Source organism: Lampris incognitus, chromosome 2, assembly GCF_029633865.1.
Source record: "Lampris incognitus isolate fLamInc1 chromosome 2, fLamInc1.hap2, whole genome shotgun sequence".
In the NCBI taxonomy this organism is placed as follows: domain Eukaryota; kingdom Metazoa; phylum Chordata; class Actinopteri; order Lampriformes; family Lampridae; genus Lampris; species Lampris incognitus.
In genome coordinates, this window is record NC_079212.1 from 35,001,968 (window position 1) to 35,018,333 (window position 16,366).

At 41.9% G+C, this 16,366-nt stretch overlaps 1 protein-coding gene and 1 non-coding gene across 2 annotated transcripts in view; one reads left to right on the forward strand and one right to left on the reverse strand.

The window, feature by feature from the left end:
- Positions 1-16,366, reverse strand: part of sema3h (sema domain, immunoglobulin domain (Ig), short basic domain, secreted, (semaphorin) 3H) — a 111,831-nt gene that overhangs the window by 63,233 nt on the left and 32,232 nt on the right. The window contains exons 6-9 of the mRNA XM_056299520.1: positions 15,418-15,511; positions 14,804-14,923; positions 11,610-11,755; positions 9,889-10,003 (exon numbers count right to left, since the gene is read on the reverse strand). Of these exons, the coding sequence (XP_056155495.1) occupies positions 9,889-10,003; positions 11,610-11,755; positions 14,804-14,923; positions 15,418-15,511 (475 nt within the window). The remainder of the gene's footprint in view (positions 1-9,888; positions 10,004-11,609; positions 11,756-14,803; positions 14,924-15,417; positions 15,512-16,366) is intronic.
- Positions 4,554-4,626, forward strand: trnar-ccu (transfer RNA arginine (anticodon CCU)). Its single transcript has one exon. It is a non-coding gene; the product is annotated as a tRNA-Arg (tRNA).

A 16,366-nucleotide genomic window follows, 5' to 3' on the forward strand; every position in this document is an offset into this window, starting at 1 on the left:
CCGCCCTCGTACTACATGCGTTCGCCAACTGCGTCTCGCCGGCCGGCAGTCTCAAAGGAGACGTCTCGCCACTTTCGTGACAAGGCGACTCCAGGCCGAACCACTGCTTTTTTCCGACACACACAGAGACGCATTCATGTGACGAACACAAGCCGACTCCGCCCCCCTCCTGAAGACAGAGTTCCCAATTACTGCTGCTTCATCGAGTCCGGCCATAGTCGGAGTATTGGCTTTTGTAATGTCAGTCCAATGCTTACTGTTTTTATCATAGGGAGTACTCTTCGAAAAAGCTTGCGCAATAGAGGTCTGCGGTTGGGTAGTAGGGCAAACTTTTTTCTTCCCTCATGTGTTCGGAGACTGACTGGGCGTTTGAGTCGAGCGCATCCTCTGGCTCTCCTCATACTCGAGGACATGTTTTGTTTTAGATGGTAGAACAAATTGCTCGTGTTACCTTTGTTTGCAGGCACTGTCATTCAACACATCTTGCAAATGACATTTTTCTGCTCACTAGCCGACTTTTTAAATCCGAACCAAGTCCAAATCCCTGACGTAGCACCGTTTTTTTTTTAACCAGCTCCTCCTGCTCGGTGGTCTCTGTGCTTGAAGCCATTGTCACACTGAGGCAGATACGATGATGTCATCAACAAATGTTATCGCGATTGGTCGGTAGAGTCCAAATCTCTACCGTAGGCCAAATTTATATCATTTATACCGTCTACCTCATATACCGCGCACCCCTAATTATATATAAATAATATATATACACTACCGTTCAAAAGTTTGGGATCACCCAAACAATTTTGTGTTTTCCATGAAAAGTCACACTTATTCACCACCATATGTTGTGAAATGAATAGAAAATAGAGTCAAGACATTGACAAGGTTAGAAATAATGATTTGTATTTGAAATAAGATTTTTTTTACATCAAACTTTGCTTTCGTCAAAGAATCCTCCATTTGCAGCAATTACAGCATTGCAGACCTTTGGCATTCGAGCTGTTAATTTGTTGAGGTAATCTGGAGAAATTGCACCCCACGCTTCCAGAAGCAGCTCCCACAAGTTGGATTGGTTGGATGGGCACTTCTTTGAGCAGATTGAGTTTCTGGAGCATCACATTTGTGGGGTCAATTAAACGCTCAAAATGGCCAGAAAAAGAGAACTTTCATCTGAAACTCGACAGTCTATTCTTGTTCTTAGAAATGAAGGCTATTCCATGCGAGAAATTGCTAAGAAATTGAAGATTTCCTACACCGGTGTGTACTACTCCCTTCAGAGGACAGCACAAACAGGCTCTAACCAGAGTAGAAAAAGAAGTGGGAGGCCGCGTTGCACAACTGAGCAAGAAGATAAGTACATTAGAGTCTCTAGTTTGAGAAACAGACGCCTCACAGGTCCCCAACTGGCATCTTCATTAAATAGTACCTGTTAGAGCCTGTTTGTGCTGTCCTCTGAAGGGAGTAGTACACACCGGTGTAGGAAATCTTCAATTTCTTAGCAATTTCTCGCATGGAATAGCCTTCATTTCTAAGAACAAGAATAGACTGTCGAGTTTCAGATGAAAGTTCTCTTTTTCTGGCCATTTTGAGCGTTTAATTGACCCCACAAATGTGATGCTCCAGAAACTCAATCTGCTCAAAGAAGTGCCCATCCAACCAATCCAACTTGTGGGAGCTGCTTCTGGAAGCGTGGGGTGCAATTTCTCCAGATTACCTCAACAAATTAACAGCTAGAATGCCAAAGGTCTGCAATGCTGTAATTGCTGCAAATGGAGGATTCTTTGACGAAAGCAAAGTTTGATGTAAAAAAAATCTTATTTCAAATAAAAATCATTATTTCTAACCTTGTCAATGTCTTGACTCTATTTTCTATTCATTTCACAACATATGGTGGTGAATAAGTGTGACTTTTCATGGAAAACACGAAATTGTTTGGGTGATCCCAAACTTTTGAACGGTAGTGTATATATATACACTACCGTTCAAAAGTTTGGGATCACCCAAACAATTTCGTGTTTTCCATGAAAAGTCACACTTATTCACCACCATATGTTGTGAAATGAATAGAAAATAGAGTCAAGACATTGACAAGGTTAGAAATAATGATTTGTATTTGAAATAAGATTTTTTTTACATCAAACTTTGCTTTCGTCAAAGAATCCTCCATTTGCAGCAATTACAGCATTGCAGACCTTTGGCATTCTAGCTGTTAATTTGTTGAGGTAATCTGGAGAAATTGCACCCCACGCTTCCAGAAGCAGCTCCCACAAGTTGGATTGGTTGGATGGGCACTTCTTTGAGCAGATTGAGTTTCTGGAGCATCACATTTGTGGGGTCAATTAAACGCTCAAAATGGCCAGAAAAAGAGAACTTTCATCTGAAACTCGACAGTCTATTCTTGTTCTTAGAAATGAAGGCTATTCCATGCGAGAAATTGCTAAGAAATTGAAGATTTCCTACACCGGTGTGTACTACTCCCTTCAGAGGACAGCACAAACAGGCTCTAACCAGAGTAGAAAAAGAAGTGGGAGGCCGCGTTGCACAACTGAGCAAGAAGATAAGTACATTAGAGTCTCTAGTTTGAGAAACAGACGCCTCACAGGTCCCCAACTGGCATCTTCATTAAATAGTACCTGTTAGAGCCTGTTTGTGCTGTCCTCTGAAGGGAGTAGTACACACCGGTGTAGGAAATCTTCAATTTCTTAGCAATTTCTCGCATGGAATAGCCTTCATTTCTAAGAACAAGAATAGACTGTCGAGTTTCAGATGAAAGTTCGCTTTTTCTGGCCATTTTGAGCGTTTAATTGACCCCACAAATGTGATGCTCCAGAAACTCAATCTGCTCAAAGAAGTGCCCATCCAACCAATCCAACTTGTGGGAGCTGCTTCTGGAAGCGTGGGGTGCAATTTCTCCAGATTACCTCAACAAATTAACAGCTAGAATGCCAAAGGTCTGCAATGCTGTAATTGCTGCAAATGGAGGATTCTTTGACGAAAGCAAAGTTTGATGTAAAAAAAATCTTATTTCAAATACAAATCATTATTTCTAACCTTGTCAATGTCTTGACTCTATTTTCTATTCATTTCACAACATATGGTGGTGAATAAGTGTGACTTTTCATGGAAAACACGAAATTGTTTGGGTGATCCCAAACTTTTGAACGGTAGTGTATATATATATATATATATATATATATATATATATATAATTTTGGTGTCTCTGGCTTAGCTCTCTCTTGGCTTAAGTCCTACTTATCTGGAAGAACACATTGTGTCTGCTATAATATTATTATATCAAAATTTTCTGACAATTATGGTTTGCCTCAGGGCTCAGTACTTGGCCCTCTACTTTTTTCTCTTTAGATTACACCTCTTGGCCAAATTATATGCAGTTATGGAATAAATTTCCATTGCTATGCTGATGATACTCAGTTGTATGTGCCTATAAGGGCTGATGATCATACTCAAATCACTAACTTAGAGGCCTGCTTGACTACTGTGAAAAACTGGATGTCACTTAACTTTCTGCTTTTAAATTCAGATAAAACCGAAATGCTAGTCATTGGCCCTGCTAGACACAGACACCAATTTGATCAAGTAACGAGAACAATCGACAACTCTGTGGTTTCACAAAGTGTGGCAGCCAAAAATCTTGGTGTTATGTTTGATCCCAGCCTTTCCTTTGATAAGCACATTAAAGAAATCACCAAGACTGCCTTTTTTCACTTACGTAACATAAATCAAATCAAATCAATTTTATTTGTATAGCCTGTGTTTAGACCCTCTCATCGGATAAGGAAAAACTCCCTAACATAGCTAAAATTCGGTCTTTTCTCTCCATAGCTGACACAGAGACTCTATTTGTTTTATCCAGACTTGATTACTGTAATGTTCTGTTCTCAGGTCTGCCACATTCTAGTACTTAAAGTCTTCAGATGGTTCAGAATGCTGCTGCTAGAATCCTAACTAAAATTAGGAAATTTGACCATATTACACCAATTCTTGCCTCCCTTCATTGGCTTCCTATCCATGTTAGATCAGAATACAAGGTGCTTCTGCTGACTTACAAAATCCTAAATGGGCTTGCCCCATCCTACCTGTCTGATCTCCTTAAACCTTACATGCCATGCTGTCCGTCTTGGGAGAGAGATCCCTCCTCCGTTGCTCTCCCTGAGGTTTCTTTTGTGTTGCTGTTAAGCCCACTGAGGCAAATTTGTAATTTGTGATATTGGGCTATACAAATAAAATTGATTTGATTTGATATATATAGAGAGAGAGAGAGCGTTTTGGTTTTTTTTTCCGGAAACCATCAATTGTGTTGATAAAAGTGCTGATTAAAATATATATATATATATATATATATAATAAAATTAGTATTTTACTTTAGGGCAACATATTGCTATTAATATTAATGTGTAAATTAAATGTGAATGTGCACTGGCCCACAGAGGCAATGCATAATGCCCATTTAAGCTTCGGTAGATGATAGTATCATATGACCCCTTTATTTTACCTCTTGCTCTCTCTCTGTCTCTCAACTCTCCCCAGTTGTTGTTGCCTCAGTGGCCTAATGGATAAGGCACTGGCCTCCTAAGCCAGGGATTGTGGGTTCGAGTCCCATCTGAGGTGAAGTATAGCAAGGTGGCACAGTGGAAGCGTGCTGGGCCCATACCCCCAAGGTCGATGGATCGAAACCATCCTCTGCTAAGCTTTTGACTGTGGGTATGCATCAACCTTGCAGCACAGAGGCTCAAAGATACTCTCCTGCTGGACCGTCTGAAGCTAAATATAAACAGCCTTCACACAATTGTTACGGCTGCTTGCGAAATAGATTGCTTTATCCTCTCCTCTTCCTTATTTCTCTTCTACACTTTGAATATTCAGTGCCCTCTCTTATTCAGATCTATGTCATCTCTCAGTAAGTGGGTCTTAGCAAGTGTAGCGGTTCCTCATTATTGTTTCAGTATTACATGGCTTGTTAGGGGTTCTAGATTCCCCCCACATGCATCTGTGCTGTCACTCCTGCATTTGTACTGCAGAGTAATCTTCGTAGAAATCCCTCATCATGCGTCTGTCCTACATTAACACTACAGTTGCCACCGCCAATGTCTATTCTTTTACCATATGCAGTATTGCAGGATCTGTAGCTATTTAGCAAGTATGGATATGGGCTGTATACTGATTATTTAATAGTCTAATTTATGCTGTATTTTACACTATCTACCCTATACACTTACATAGAACTGTGTATATCAATGTATTTCTCATCAATGCAACACTGGTGAGATGTGTGAACCCTGTGCTGTCGAGACCAACTATTGACTATATAACTACATTTTTCAGCAATTGGGAACATTTTGTCATTTCACTTCATGCACTTGCGTACATGAAATGAAACGAAATGTCATGTCCCCCAGACCAAAGCAGTACAACACAAAGACAAAAACACATCCAAAAAAAACAAGAACACATATCCAAACTAACACATATATCAAAACTAAACAAAAAAAAAACAAAACGAAAAAAATCGCTGTCCAAGGGAACGAATGCGAGCCAAGATTAATGTCAAATGTGCGCTTCTGTGTCCTGTCAGACCGTCCTTGGCGTTTCCACCTCAGGCGCAGTTCTGGGCAGGGGCCGTGGTCCCCGGGCCCACCGGACGAAACAGACCAAACTCTCCCAGCTGATCCAGCGCCAGCTCTCTCAGCCAAACACCCTCGACACACCTCCCCGCACTCCTCACGACGACATCAAGAACACCACAGTCAACGCCAGGTGAGGCCCTCACCAGACCGCCCCCGGGGTTATCGGAACTGCTGGTCTGCATGGGCTAGCAGTTAGCTTAGCCTGCCCCGCTCTCCCAGCCGATCCAGCGCCAGCTCTCCCAGCCATCAAACAAAGACAAAAAGTAGACGCAGACATGGACAAAGACACTGCATGGACGGTACTGGGTGAGGCCACCGCAAATGCAAATTCGCACCGTCATCTTCCGACACCGGCACTGGGTGAGGCCTCTGCAAACGCAAATTCGTGCAGCAATTTTCCCACACCGGAAGCAGAATGTCCTACTTGTGAATTAGTAAGGCGCTACATCCCTAACTGCTCCTGGCGGTGCTGATCTGCGGCTGATGCTGTGCTACTTCCAGAATGGGCAACGCGAGGAGCTAAACGACAAATTCCTGTTGTGACAAATGACCAATAACATCTAATTTCACCGGGATTCTGATTCATGAGTTAGCACATAATCTCTGTTGGGTATTGGTAATCATGTGCCAGAGAAGATCATGTGTATGAGGGTTTTCGTTCCAAATCAGATGATTTCATTAATTACCAAACCTTCAACCAGGCAGGGGAGGACTAGTTGGTGAAGTCAGCTGGTGTAGTATTGGGTTGAAACTAGGGGTGTCGTGATTTACCGGTATTGACAATAACCGTAATATTTAATAAATTAAATATTGATATCATATTAATAATACGCATGTGATAATATCGTGTAAATAATCAGTCCCTCTTAAATCATTTGTTTCTTTCCATTGTTGCTCTGTCTCCCTGCCCCCCCCCACACACATACCTGATGTGACACCGTGACGCAGTAACTAGCTAGTGTGGCAATCGCCCAGATTACGTTGCTATAAATAATAAATATGTTTCCGGCTATCAGTCTGTTTTCACTCAACTCCATACACCCGCCAGTCCTGTCAACCAGTGATATGGATCCGATTTACCCACTGTTGGAAAGACCGGCCGCTCACGTTCCTTCATAATGCACAAATCAACATGGAGACCATGCCGGCGAGTAAAGAGCAGAGAGGGGTTAGAACTCCACTTCGTCAGCCTACCCACGCCTTTGCGCCGTGTTAAATCCGCGTTTGTTATACACTATATGTACAAAAGTATTGGGACACCTTGCCATTACCCCTACAGGAGCTTTTATGACATCCCATTCTAAATCCAGACATCAATATGGAGTTGGTTGGTTGGTTGGTTGGTTGGTCTTGGTCGCCCCCCCCCCCCCCTTGCAGCTATAACAGCTTCCACTCTTCTGGGAAGGCTTTCCACAAGGTTTTGGAGTGCGTCTGTGGGAATTTTTACCCATTCATCCAGAAGAGCATTTGTGAGGTCAGGCACTGATGTTGGACGAGAAGACCTGGCTTGCAATCTCCATTCTAGTTCATCCCAAAGGTGTTCGATGGGGTTGAGGTCAGGGCTATGTGCAAGCCAGTCATGTTCTTCCACACCAAACTCACCCCATCATGTCTTAATGGACCTTGCTTTGTGCACTGGGGCACAGTCATGCTGGAACAGAAAAGGGCCCTCCCCAAACTGTTCCCACAAAGTTGGAAACAACCCCATACCATTATCTCTCCTCCACTAAACTTTACAGTTGGCACAATGCAGTCAAGCAGGTAACGTTCTCCTGGCATCTGCCAAACCCAGCCTCATCCATCAGACTGCCAGACAGAGAAGCGTGATTCGTCACTCCACAGAACACGTTTCCACTGCTCCAGAGTCCAGTGGCAGCGTGCTTTACACCACTCCATCCAACCCTTGGCATTGTGCTTGGTGATGTAAGGCTTGCATGCAGCTGCTCGGCCATGGAAACCCATTCCATGAAGCTCCCAGCGCACAGTTTTTGTGCTGATGTTAATGCCAGAGGAAGCTTGGAACTCTGCAATTATTGAGTCAACAGAGCGTTGGCAACTTTTGCGCACTATGCGCCTCAGCACTCGTTGACTGTGCGACTTTATGTGGTCTGCCACTTCGTGACTGAGTTGCTGTTGTTCCTAAACACTTTCACTTTTCAATAATACCATTTACAGTTGACTGTGGAATATCTTGCAGGGAAGAAATTTCACGAACTGACTTACTGCAAAGGTGACATCCTATGACAGTACCACGCTTGAATTCACTGAGCTCTTCAGAACGACCCATTCTTTCACAAATGTTTGTAAATGCAGACTGCATGGCTAGCTGTTTGATTTTATACACCTGTGGCAATGGTCTGAATGAAACACCTGAATTCAATGATTAAGAGGTGTGTCCCAATACTTTTGTACATAGTGTATATTCGTATGTGTGTCCCCGTTAAAAATCATCTCCTCTTATATCTCAAGGATTCCGTCAAGGATCCGACAGCGAAACATCTCCGGAGACTCGACAACAGCTTAATAATCACTAATTATGGTAATCGTGAGTCGGCGAAAGCTGGGTGACCTTTTGTCTTTTTTTTTTTTTTTTCCTTTTTACCTCTTGACTAAAGCTTGGGGGGGGGGGTCTGCGGTTGGGAATATTTCCTTGTTTTGAGTTTTGTTTGTTGAATAACCAGGAAATCCCAAAGTGAAGTATATTTACTTTATATACTGAACTGAATTATATGGAACTTTTTTCTTTCCTTTTTGCTCTATCATAACCTTTGAAAACTGACTAATGATGTGGTCAAGTTTATTTAAACTGAGGTTTTTTTTATTTCTCTGCTCTGCAATTAAATATAAATTCATCAGTGTTGTCAAAAATAACCAGGGGTCATGTGTATTCTGAACGCATGTATCCTTTGTGGGGTTCGACATTGACTCAGATTTGTTTAAACTTGGTCAAACGCTACACTAGCTCACGACTACCACAGTGTGTGGTTACTACTGCCACGCAAAATCACGTCATGAAAAATGGAAAGAGGAAGAATATGATGTAAGGATATGGTCAGTGGACATTAAATCCCCTACTCCCCGCAAGTGATTTTGTTTCAGTTGACATTGTATTGATGGCAGACGTTCGGCCTTGTGGATCTTTTGTTTATCCGTTCATCTGATTGACTTTTTACTATCTGTTAAGTGTAATTGGTCTTTTTGCACGCTTTTGTATAGTTATGGTTAAAGACTCTCTTATTAAAGACTCTCTCCACCTCCCTAAACTCGTATTTTGAGGGTAATTCATTTGCCAAAAAAGAGACAAACTGCACAATAAACAAAGTTAAATATGATTTTGGCTGATAGCATTATTATTTTTTCAAATATTCTTTAGCTATCGCGATAATATCGTTATCGTGAATTCTTTTGGCCACGATAATCATGTAGTGAAAATCTAGTATCGGGACAACAGAAATCTGCATACACACACACGACTGAACAGCACGGCCCTAAAACCCAGGCTAGAGTACAGCGGTGGGTAGTCACTGAACACAGGGAAAGAGGGGTTTCTTCGAAAGGCTTGATTTGAAGATGTAGCGCGTCAAGATGGACAGACACGGTCACACAGGGCCAGAGGACAGCGGCACTATCCCTCAATAATGAATAAGCCCACAGCAAACCAAATGTTGAGGCCAGTTGCCATGGTTACCCAGGATATGGCATGGAGCCCAAGGTGACCAACGGGGTCTGTTGATCACCGTGGTAACAGCAGTGATTCACACATAGAGGCAAGCTTAACACACGCGCGAGTGTGTGCATGTGCATGTGTGTGCGTGTGCGTGTGTGTGTGTGTGCGTGTGTGTGCGTGCGTGTGTGTGTATGTGTTTTCTCATGGTTAGACATGCATCAAGTTGAGTAAAATGTGTTTGGGTACCATGGAGCCAGGAACTTAACATTTCAAAATTAATAATTACCAATTAGTACCAATGATAATTATCAATTATAATTGATAATTAATAATAATTATTATTGTTATAATCAGATTTTAAAAAGCTACTTGTTATTCATTGCTAATTTGTCAAATTGGAATATCAAAAAGAACGAGTTTTTATAAGCAACTTCTGTGATCCTCTTTACATGTGTGAATGTGTGTTTCCATGTATATTGTATGTTTAAGTAAGCATTTTCCATGCTCCACATTAGTGTATAACGTGCATAAATATCAATGATAATGACAGGACTTGCATGTGTGTATGTGTTTACTCACGGAGCTGATCAAAGTGTGTCTGTATGCCATCTGATCCTGGGACTGAACAGACCAGACGAGCCTTCTGGAATGTACTCCACTTATTCACCAGACTCCTCTGACCTCCTATGTCATTCTACATGCAAACACACACACACACACACACACAAAGTGTTGGAGGTCCTGAAATAAATGACAATAAGAATAACACACTAATTCTACTACAGTAACTTTTTTTTTAGAGGTGACTCACATGGTAAAATATAAACTCTCAGTCATCATTAATCCCACTTATCAAACTTCAAAAGGTGTAAACATTAAAACGGTAATCAAAATGCCTTATCGGGGATTGCCCCACAGATTTTGGTGCAGTCCAACACTTAATAATTCATTTACAAATATGCTGGTGTTACATATTCCTATTACATATAATTCTCTGCTTCTAAGCATTTCTCTCTCTCTCTCTCGCGCTCGCTCTCTCGTTCTCTCTCGCTCTCTCTCTCATACACACACACACACACACACAAAAACACCCTGACGCATGCAAACATGCAGGCGTACATATACAGGCATGCAGGAATGCACGTTGATGCATACCAACTAAACCGGGCAAACAAAAATACAAACACATACCCGTTTACTCTCTCTCTCTCACACACACACAGACCAGAGATCAGGACTTTGATACAATGCATAACTGTGATAACGACCAAATAAACAGTCCCCTTTATCCATGCACAGGGAGGCATATCTGCACAAACGAACAGCAACAACTGATCACATGTAGGCCCTTATACGTAAATGCACCACTGCAACTGCGCTGACCATCACGTACACCGCTGCACATGAACTGCAGGCAAACATTTGCAAGCATGTGCTCACGTAAAGACACAGACTTGGGCTATCTCTCATACTGTCATCTTCCACCCATACATACAAACCTGCACATCAGACGTATAATGACAGTGTACACATTTGTTCACAAGCATTGATGTGAGCTATTGCATTGTAGATTGAAACACATATCTATTACAATTTACAATTTCATTTAGCTGACGATTTTATCCAAAGCAACCTACCTCTGAGAGTTAATACAACATAAGCAAGGCTCTAGCCAGGAGGTGACAACTCAAGTAAGTGTAAAAAAAAAACAAACAAAAAAACTAGGTTCAAGTCCGATAGGACATATTATATTATATTATTATTATCATTATTGTAATACCCAACCCGAATTCGAATAAGCGGCTTGGATAATGGATGGATGGATATCATTATTATATATATATATATATATATATATATATATATATATTATTATTATTATTATTATTATTATTATTACATTATTATTACTATTAGACTAAGAAGTATTGCGCTGACACACAGACTTCTCAACACATGTTGGGAAGTTTATTTAGTAAGTTTATTTCAAATATGGTTATATATCTATATATCTGATAAAAAAAATTACCTCAGGTTCAGTATCCAGTACGTCCAAAATAAATAGGGCCCATTCCGTAAATGTGCTGGATTTTAGTTTACTAAGAACATTTTAACTTTGTTAGCTAAAGTTTCTCGCCAAAACACTAAATCTAAAGTAGCCCCCTGTGAAACCGAGGGAGCAACTGTTGTCAGTTAGTAGAGGTACAATGATTTTCTTCAAAATGTCTCTAGGAGGATATAAATATGTAAAACACACACACACACACACACATACACACAGATTCCCATTAAGCCCTTACTTTGCACACACGGGCCACTCTAGAGTAGAGCACCTTCCCAGCAGCCCCCTCTGCCTCCTGAGCGCGCTCAGTGAAGAACACGTAGACCTTATCATCTTCTGGGTTATCAGTCTCAGACAGCGGCGCTACCCGCACAAACTGGGCATCTGAAGGGAGGGAGAGAGAGAGACACATAGACACAGACAGGCAGAGAGAGGGAGAGAGAGAGAGAGAGAGAGAGAGAGAGAGAGAGAGAGAGAGAGAGAGAGAGAGAGAGAGAGAGAGAGAGAGAGAGAGAGAGAGAGAGAGAGAGAGAGAGAGAGAGAGAGAGAGAGAGAGAGAGAGAGAGAGATGATTAAAGGCAGAGAATTTGATCGAGACAGAGGAGACGGAAAATGAAATAAACAGAGAGGGTGAGAAGGAGAGAAAAGATAATAGGAAAATAGAGACTGGGGAATACAATTTAGTTTACAAACTAGCAGTGACATTTAGTCACACATACGGTATACACACACACACACACACACACACACACACACACACACATTCTTATACATCTATGTTTGTGAGGATCCCTCATTGACTACATTCATTCTGTAGTCCTTAACACTAACCTTAACCCTCAACCCAAGTCCTAACCCTAGAACACACCCCTAAGGAAGTAAGGACCAGCCAAAATGTCCTCCTCACTTTGCAAAAATTGTAATTTTTTGCAAAGTGAGGATTATTATCGTCAAGGTGATGGTTTTAAACTCAAATTGAGACTCACAAATATAGTAGTACATGAACACATGCACACACACACACACACACACACACACAGGTGGGGGAGAAAAAGGAAGAATATTTATATTACATATAAGAGAGTAAAGGAGTACAGCTACTGACAACAACAACACTAATAATAAATTCGCCTTAATACAGCTCTTATCAAAACTCAGTGAAAAATTACATCCACAAAAATGTAAAAATATGCGAAACAAAAATTTTGAACAAATAAAGAATTATGACAAAATTACTAAAAATCAAACACTGATTAATAAAAAAGGACAAAAATTAGAACATATTCAGATTATAGGTGAAGTGCAAGCAAGCCCAGTAATTTTCTTCTTCTTATTATTTTATAAAAAGATTATGATTTACAGAGCGGGGCATGTTGCTTTAAGGACATACCAGTTGTATTGGGGTATGTAAGATAATGTGAACTACAATATGTACTGAAGAATGTGTTGTGTCGACCTTGTGCCTTGCCTTATCTGAGTGCGTACATCCTGAATGATGTCTGTTCTTACATCAGTGCTACCGCGAAGCAAAACACAAATTTCAATTTTGTCCCAGTCAAGCCCAATTATTTTGTTGCGTTAGCGATGTACTTATTGTCCACTTGAAGGACTTGCCCTTGACATGACATGCACCCTTGGTTCTTTCATTATTACTGTTCAGTTGCTGACTTTGTATAAACCGCTGTGGATAAAAGCGTCCGGTAAACGAGAACAGGTGAAATGTAACTCTATTCTGTTCTATCGCACAGGGAAAAAAGGAAGGGAAAGAGTTATAGCTGAGTTTACAAACAGTCAAGCGAGTCAACATGTATCTTGTTGTTATCAGCAGCAGACATTGACGTTGTCCTCATAAACCACCAACAGGGCTTGTAGGAGTTGGTAGGAGATGTTGTTGAGGGAAAGCTGAGAGAAAGATTGACGATAAAGAAGAACTAAATGTATCAGCTCCTGCATCACGGTCATGTTTGTGTTCAGAAAAAAAGAAACTACTCAAGGTTAAACAGAACTGATATATAGGAGAGCTGGAAATTACATGACACTGGCATAAGCCCACCTGAAGTGCTTCACATTTTTCCTGAATGTGATCACATTACCAAAGAAATTCAAATTCTTTTCTTGGGTGAGGGCCCTTGACCTAATTTTGCAAAGTTTTAAGTGATCAAAGCAGCTGTTGGTCGATTAAAGTCTCCTTTATTAATCCCTTTGGAGAAATTCAGTTACTGAAAATTAACCCATCCTAGCTGTGATCTGTGTAGCTAGGAGCAGTGGTCTGCCGCCTTCATGTGGCGCCCGGGGACCAACCCTAACATGCATGTTTCTTTTGATGGTGGGGGAAACCGGAGCACCCGGAGAAACCCCACTGCAGACACAGGGAGAACATGCAAACTCCACACAGGGCATGACCTGGGATGACCTCAAAGGTTGGATAACCCCACGGTTCAAACCCAGGACTTTCTTGCTGTGAGGCAACAGTGCTAACCACTGGGCCACCGTGCCGCCCAAGTACCCCACAGAGGTACTTTTTCATTTTCAGAAAGCTGATGGGCCAAGGGTGATATGAACTGATCAAATGACCCTCTCCTCAACATCGACTGTCAATGTGCCGCTGGGCTGAGCACTACTACTAAACAGGAGTGTTTCAGTGTGAGCAGTGGAAAGCATAGCAGTTGTACTGGGCAGCTTCCAGGTTTGAATATGGTTAGCCGTGTCGGCGTGAAGCAGGCTTTTGATGAGGTAAACATCATGACAGGGTTTGACCTCCTCCTTTGCTGTTTGTCACCTTACCCCAAAACTGAGACACTACATTAACCAGAGCATTAACAGGAAACACACATTAAAAACATAAATTTACTGTTTTGAGGAGTCAAGACAGATTATTTTAGCATATTTTGTTTGCTGTTTATTGTTTAGTGCCATGTGCCATGAACACTTACTTCCATTGGTCAATACACGGATTAAGATATTTCCTTTGAGGTGTGACAGCCCAGTTTAAATCAATGAACATGAGTCAGCTAGCAAGATGTCAAGAAGCTGGTGATGTCAAGCAATAGTGACAAACCCCTTGTTTGACTGTGACTAGCTAGGACTAACTTTGTTGTCATTGCGTCAACAGTCAGTTGATTTTTTCCCCATTTACTATGGAAATTGTGAAACCTATCCAAAACTTTTAGATGTTAAAAAGCAGAAATTCTTTAATCGTCAATGTTGCTGAAGCGTCGTATGAATGTAGCTATCACAGAAAACCCATGTTTTGGCTGTCTACTGTATGTGTGACATATAATTCCTCCACCTTCAATATGGAAACGCTGCAGCAGTTAGGCAGCACAGGTGAAGGTGGAGAGACTTCTGCTGTGGCAACCAGTGTAGGTCATAGGTCAAAGGTTAATAGTATGGGGGGGCCGGGGGTCAGCGTGCAGAGGTGAGGTTCCTTACCCTGCAACCAGGTGGAGTCGTACTGCTCAGTGCGGATGACGTGGCGGTTGCCTAGGCTACGGAAGAAGGCGGAGTCTCGACTCATGAAGTCAGAGGTGATGCCAGCGTACAGCTCTCCATCTAGACACAGTGAAATAGACACTGGTAGTGATTTTCCAAGACAAAACCCGCAATACGCTTGACCATATGAATTTAGGCCCTATCCAAATAATCTCTTGAGGTTTTTTGTGTATGTTCACATTCAAGTTCACTTCATTATTCACAGAATTTCAAAAGCAAACATGACTTTTTCCAACCTCAAAGATACACAGAAAACTTCCACTCAGTCAAAAAGGTGACCTACTCAGCAAATCCCTTTATTAATAAAGTCAATATGTCAATGCAATCACAAATCAGGTATTTAATAAAGGGTTAGAAAATAATCACTTTGTTGTTGGTTTGCTTAGTTAGTCGGTCAGTTAGTTAGCTTGAGAGTAGTCTTTTGGTTGGTTGAAACTTTTGAAACCATTCAGTTGCTTCCTGCGTCATCCAAACTTCGGCAGTACTTTACAGACATGGTCATGGTTAGCTCCAGCACAGTATATGGCAGAGTACCAAACACAGTGTGATCTCACCTATGACCGCAGATGCAGTCTTCTGCTGCGGGTCATAGGGAACCTTCCCCTTTCCACACTCTGTCTGGCTATAGGAGAGCGTCTGTGGCCCTGACTGGAAAAGAAAAGTCAAACAGGTAGAGACAAAAAAGAAACAAACAGAGAAAGGAAGAAAGACACAGAAAGACTAGTTATACAATCAGACAGAAGACAGTCAATCAGAGAGATTATCGAGCAGAAGAAAAGGCATCAATTTGTTCATTCACTGACCTGCGCTTTTCTTCCATTCAAGTTCTGTTTGATATTTTCTATCACTGATCTTATTTGGAAAACAAAAAAAATCTACAACCTATCCAAACCATGAACAATTTTGTGTCAGGACGCTGGCCGGCCAGTCCAGCTCCACATCTAGTTAATCCACCACCCAGATTCCCTCTCTCCAGTGTTGGAATGGCCACAGCCCACCACCCGTAAGGAACTCAGGCACGGTTTATCCGGATCCACAGCGGTGTGGCAGCTCCGCTCACCACACTCACCTCTATGTCCATCCATTTCTTTTGGTCCCTGTCGGTGGAGCAGGCCTTCCATACACTCAAAACATGTTTCACCACAGTGCCCATCCTGATACTTCCTCACCCCACTCTCCAGTTCATGGTGGAGGTAGATGCATCAGATACGGGAGCTGGAGCAGTTCTATCCCAAAGATCTCCAGTCAATGACAAGCTACACCCCTGCACCTTCCCACCGGCTGTCTCCCCCACTGGGGGCAACTATGATATTGGCAACCGGGAACTCTTAGTAGTCAAGCTTGCCCTCAAGGAATGGCGCCACTGGCTGGAGGGGACGGAGAAACCATTCTTGGTTTGGACCGATCACAAGAACCTGGAATACATTCATTCCACCAAACGTCTCAACTCACCTCAAGCCAGGTGGTCCCTGTTCTTCACCCGCTTCAAATTCACTCCGTCTT